The sequence below is a fragment of the Ostrea edulis genome, chromosome 7 (genome assembly GCF_947568905.1).
Source record: "Ostrea edulis chromosome 7, xbOstEdul1.1, whole genome shotgun sequence".
In the NCBI taxonomy this organism is placed as follows: domain Eukaryota; kingdom Metazoa; phylum Mollusca; class Bivalvia; order Ostreida; family Ostreidae; genus Ostrea; species Ostrea edulis.
This window is the reverse complement of record NC_079170.1, coordinates 15748052-15754014: the sequence shown is the minus strand read 5'-3', so window position 1 is coordinate 15754014 and position 5963 is coordinate 15748052. Positions and strand designations below refer to the sequence as shown.

At 36.3% G+C, this 5963-nt stretch overlaps 1 protein-coding gene across 1 annotated transcript; it reads right to left on the bottom strand.

Annotated features, from left to right (window-relative positions):
* Positions 1–1771: 1771 nt before the first annotated feature.
* On the bottom strand, positions 1772–5432 carry LOC130047845 (transcription intermediary factor 1-beta-like). The gene has a single exon (XM_056143467.1). The coding sequence runs from the start codon at positions 5430–5432 to the stop codon at positions 3426–3428; it is 2007 nt and encodes a 668-aa protein (XP_055999442.1). The 3' UTR covers positions 1772–3425.
* Positions 5433–5963: the final 531 nt, after the last annotated feature.

The following is a 5963-nucleotide window of genomic DNA, read 5'->3' as shown; positions in this document are numbered from 1 at the left end:
TCAGAGACCAGAGGACCATCAAATGTGTGCAGGACAATAAACTTTCTAAACGAATACGGGATGTCGGAACCATTATTTCCTCTCCGATTCCGACGGTTTTAATATTTAGAAGTACATGCGCACACGGGCTGTAGAAACTTTTTGTCTTTTTCTTCGTGACATCATTGCATTTAAAGATCACTCTTACAGTTTTAGATACACAAACACTGCCATTGTGCCCAGTGTCAGGACAACCAGGTATGGGCTGCAATCCTTAAGGTACAGTGCTCCTAAGGTGTGGAACTCTTTGCCAAATGAAGCTACGCATCTTACTACCTTAAATCAATTTAAAAGTTTTATTTCCACTTGGTCTGGCCCCACATGTAAGTGTAAATCATGCAGATCTTAGGTCCAGTGCACGTAGCTTTATATGTTGCTTCTGCTCTTTTTATCCATGCAGCTTTTCATTTTGGTGTTTTTGCATGGCTTAGTAAATCTTTCCTTTTTTTTAGTTTATACCGAGCGAAGCTCGGACGGGCCGAAGGCCCGTCCGCGAAGCAAGGCTCTAAAGGTAACACGTATGTAAAAGAAAAAAGTCAAAATTAGCAGAAGAAAAAGAGATCATCTCTATATACGTTCACTGAAATTTTCGTGATCCATATGGGCGCCGCCATTTATTTTTTCATTACCTGTTTCAACAGTTATTCGTGTTTTATTTTGAATGCCAATAATAGAATACTCTAACGTGCAATTCGTAATTTAAACACTGAGTTTGTTCAAAGTGAATAGTATAATTATCATTGTAACAGGTTTTAGCAAATAAATACATATAAAACCGTAATACGACTAAATAGATGAACGAGTTCATGAGTTTCTTTAAATAAGAAGATACGATAAAATTATGGTTACTTTTTAATCATTTTGAATTTATTGGTTAATTTTGTTTGGTTTTAACGGCCTTTTTCGTTGCATACGGAATGTATTATTTTTGTTTATAATTGTTTGCTTTGAAAAAGAGAAAAAACTCGAGGTTAAATGTGACGTCACAATGCACAGTTTACGTCGCCTTGCGTTTTATTTGCCGCGTTCAACGAATAGGCGGATCATGTGAAACTGTTGTCCCCATATAAACTCCTTTAATATTGAGATGTTACTTTGTGTTTAGCGCAAGGAAATTTCATTCAAAATATATATTTATAAAAGAATCATAATCTACCGTACTTAACGAAATTATGATTACCACTCGGGACACGGAGTTACGTACATGCTTCGCTCGGCCCAACGGTCACACCGTATACATATTAGCGAGCGCAGCGAGCCAGCGCGGAGCGTTGGCTCGTACTGCGAGCTCTAATGACTTCAGCGCGGGAAATAATCCGAGCTAAATCTCAACCTCTAACAAGAATTTTATTTTGACGCCAATCCCAGAAGTCCTTCGTACAAAATGGCGGATGGTTCGATTCGTAAAATAATAATTAAAAAAATCTTTGAAGTATTACAAACCTTTCTTATTTGAAAGGAAAGGATGACAATCATATTTTTCCCCCTTTCTTTTTCTTTTTAAAATATTGTCTAAAGAAATGTAAACAGTCACGTCACAACTACCAGGCTACGTCACAACACGGTCGTTGCATTTCCCGCTAAACTGGTTCCTACATTGGCGAGAAGAGCAAGACAGTAATCCTACGTATTGACAGTGAACCAGATCAGTTTTCCTTGTTTTCAATATAAAATTTTTGAAAACGTATTCAGATATGCTGCGCTCGCCCCAACGGTCACACCGTAATCATATTATTTTTAGTGAATTCTGGGTGAATTTTAAATATTTGTATTCATTTAATACCATTATTGATTTTTAATCATATTTAAATTATATTCATTAAATCATTAATACTATTTACACAGCTTCCTGTTTAAGATAGTTTGTACTTTAAATTGCATTATTTGCAACAACAAATATTATGTTGCAAGTTTATTTGAATTTAATCTAATTAACATCAGACTTCTTAGATCCGCGCCGTATACTCTGCGTAAGAATTGTGGGCGTATCTTAGGATCTGATTTTAATTAGATTGGTTTGAATCTTACCGCTGCTTTTTATGTGCATCCCCTTTTGATTATAGTGTTTTATTTCTTCCTCTAAATCTTATGCCTTCGTACAGCCCAGTAGCTAAGTACTTCGTTACTAGCTTGAAAATACGGATGTATATTTAATTGCTGTGATAAAATTTAGAAATTCATTTCAAAATTAGGGATTATCTCCCTCATGCATAGCTCTTATCCTTGGACGAATTTGGCTTCACTTGTTTGGCACGCTGTTTTTGGCTATATTTAGATCTAAAACTTCATAGTTATTTCGGATTTCAAACATTTCGGTTGAGCATCACTGAAGAGACATTATTTGTCGAAATGCGCATCTGGTGCATCAAAATTGGTACCGTATAAGTTTTACATCTGTATATTTTCGCATGAAATGTTTTATGTCAGTCTGTGATATGGTCTGTACATGCATGCTATGTGTCTTTGGTATATGTGATAGTCGGTTAAAAAGCTCTACAGCGCTTGTGTTGACATGTTAATTGTATACAGTTCCGACTTCAAATAAAATATACTTAATTTAGTCTGTCCAACGAGCTCACGTTTTCTGCGTTAACTTGGGCAACTTTTCATGAAACAAGGGGGATGCTCATATACAAAAAAAAATCTAACCAGGCCTGTAAACATCACTTAAATTCAAAAGCAGTACAAAGTCGATAGCCTAAATAAGACAGGTGGTGAAATCAGTAAAATTTGTTGAAATTATTAACGAAATCAGTCTGACACGATGCATAGAGAGATAGTGAAGATTTTAAATTATTAACATGATTATCTTTAGCGTTATAGGTATGATTAATTATCAAATTATAACAATTGACAAATGATTTTTTTATTACAATTATTCAACAAGCATCTTGTACATATTTCATAGTATACCTTTATAATATGATATAGAATTACAGAAGTGTTTATTTCAGAGAGAGAGAGAGAGAGAAAGAGAGCTATGAAAAGATTTTGTCACATCTGTTTCAAATGGCATCAAATTTTTCAGTATCATCATTTTTGTAAGAAATATTTTTTTTTGTGTTTCATAGAAGAACTTAAAAAATTATATTGTAAAAAAAGAAACACTCAATTTTTTCTCTGTACACCTTGCTGTATAAATATAATACTTTAACCAAAGTATGAGAATATTTTTGTATACCCTTGTTTTTCTCAAGGATGCCTATTATAAAAAACTTTTTTGTAAAGTTTAGTTGTCAAATATTGATATACAATATCATCAAGAATTAGTTTTGTGGAATTTGAAAATGTGACGAGAGAGAGAGAGAGAGAGAGAGAGAGAGAGAGAGAGAATTGAAACGATATTTATTATTTATAAATCAAATCAAAAATCTGCACACGGCGTATTAGTTCGGAGACTGTGGTATTTCATATATGCGACATATCCGCTCATTGTTTGATAAAACCAGGAACCTGTGGCCCTCAGGATGGAATAATATACTGTAGGGGTTAGATATTGCTGAACTAATAGTTCTCGATTTTTTTCCATCGGAACTTATCTGGACAAGTTCATTCTTTTCATGAAAGTCACATACATAGATATTATCCTGCGAATCAAATGCAATTCCGCGTAAATATTGGCGTTTCATTTTGTATTCAAAGTGCGTGTCTCCACTCAGGTTTTGAGAGGTGACTGTTTGTTCCTCAATACCAGTCTTCTTCACAAACGCAATTTTCTTCGTTTTGTTTGATGCAGCCACGTAAGCAATACCTCCATCTATCGTGATGTTTCGTTTTTCCTTCACGGAAAAATCCAGATTTAGTATCGTAATTCCACTATTATCTGCACAAATGATAGTATCGTCCATTAACGTGAAGCTTTGGATCATGACCCCAGGACTCATCGGGATTTTTCTCAACAGAGACATTTGATTTCCTTCGTTGATGTTGTGAACCGCAATATAGGTACCAAAGGCAACATAAACCTCGTGTAGGACTTCGGTTTGAGCTATTGCATGAGGGTTATGATTACATTTCTCTGTGTATAGATGTATCCAAGTATTGCCTCTGACGTCATATATTTGGATTGTTTGACCCACTGACAACAGTACAGTGTCATTGTATCTATACAGACCATGATTGCTGTATATGTCATATTCAGATACCTTTTGGGGAATAAAATTCATTAGATCCATGTTCGCCAGCCACAGTTTGGGTGCAATGGAACTACTAGTATGCGTTGACACGACGATGCTCAGCTGTGCCACGGTTCCACACAATGGTTTTGACTGAATGCATTTAACATCTGGGACCTTTCTGTTATTTGAGACAAAGTCAGTGAATTCACTTCCCATTGAGTGTTGGTAGTCAGAAAATGTTTCTACGTCCATCTTCAATTTCAGTCTTTGAAAGTGTTCTGCAATCTGTGATTCCAATCTATGTGTCATCACAAACAATTGCTTAAGTGACCCCTTCTCCTGCAGAAGGGAAAATGTAAACCTTGCTTCTTTCAGCGTGGTGGAAAACCTTCTCATCTCGTCGCATGCAATGTCGAGAGTTTGAAGACAATCTCCATGTTTTTCTTCAAACTGTTTTTGCCACTGAGAAAAACCTTCATCCAGAGCTCTCTTTGCTTTCTCAATTTTATCTGCAACATCTCTACATATCACTTCTTTCCGAGCCTTCAGTTTGTCGACTTGCTCCCTGTTATTTTCTTGCAAATTCTCAAGCATCTCCAGGGATTTAGAAAAAATTTCTAATCTGGGCTGTATATCAGTCCGATCAAATCTGCTAGAAACATCCTCTAATGCTTCGACGCGTTCACATCTCCTGTGCTGGGTTGCGAAGCAGACGCTGCAGCATAATTTATCGTGATCCCCGCAGTATACTTCAATGGTTTTATTTTTGTGTATGCTGCAGGGTTCATCCACATCAAAATTTTCCAGACAACCGTTCGCCTCAGAAAGATTGACTATTTTGTGATTCTGCAGGATAGATACATAACTGTGTAATGTCTTACAGTCGTCGCAAATTTTCTCCATACAATTCTTACACCAGTGAATAGCAGCTACATCCTTGCCTTGTCTCTTGCATGTAACACAAAGTTTTTCTGATTCACTTGACTTCACTGAAACAGAATTCACCAGGTAGTTGATGGGTAAACTTATGGCCCATTCATCAGACGACATATACTTTGCTGGCGGGCGGCTTTCTTTGCGACATACCGGGCACTCAATACTCTGATACTCTTCTTCTTTACGAATGGCCGTGCTAGAAATATATGTCTGGATGCAGGACTCGCAAAATGTATGTAGACACGGTAAACATCTGGGTGTCCTGACTGACTCCAAACAGATAGGACAGCTAAACACAAGGTCTTTGTCGACATTTCCGCCCAGAGCGGTAGCCATCATTTGCAGGTCGCTTACTTTCTGTTTGAAAAGAAAAAAGGTCCGAGTTGTCTCTCTTTAGATACCCGGTACTCAGCGTATTTTGAAGCGTTTTGTCCAGACCTGGGCGCACTTGGGGGAGGAGGAGGTAATTGGTTTTTGTGTGGTTACTTGTTTTTTGGAGGGGTATTCAATATTCTAAAACAATCGCATGTCTTTATTCTGATCTATTATTAGTAAATTAACTTACAGGACATTCTCGTGACTCGGATTTTCTAACTTTAAGATATTTCAAATCATGTTTATAAATTCTTTTATCAAGACATGATCGATTTTAAATGCATCCTTACATTATGTTATTAATGTTTTATTTTCCAAATTGATCGATATCGATGTGAAATTGGACTATGGAAATACTGAAGCTGCACGTCACAGAAGATGCTATATGAAAAATATGTGATGCTACTTTCAAAATATGAAATATGTTTATTCACCAATTAATGGTCATCGGGAGGGGATGCAACATGTACATTTTAACTAGTAAATAATTATAAC

What these genes read in the sequence shown, in the direction of transcription:
- LOC130047845 (XM_056143467.1), bottom strand. Translation starts at nt 5,432, where the DNA reads ATGATGGCTACCGCTCTGGGCGGAAATGTCGACAAAGACCTTGTGTTT.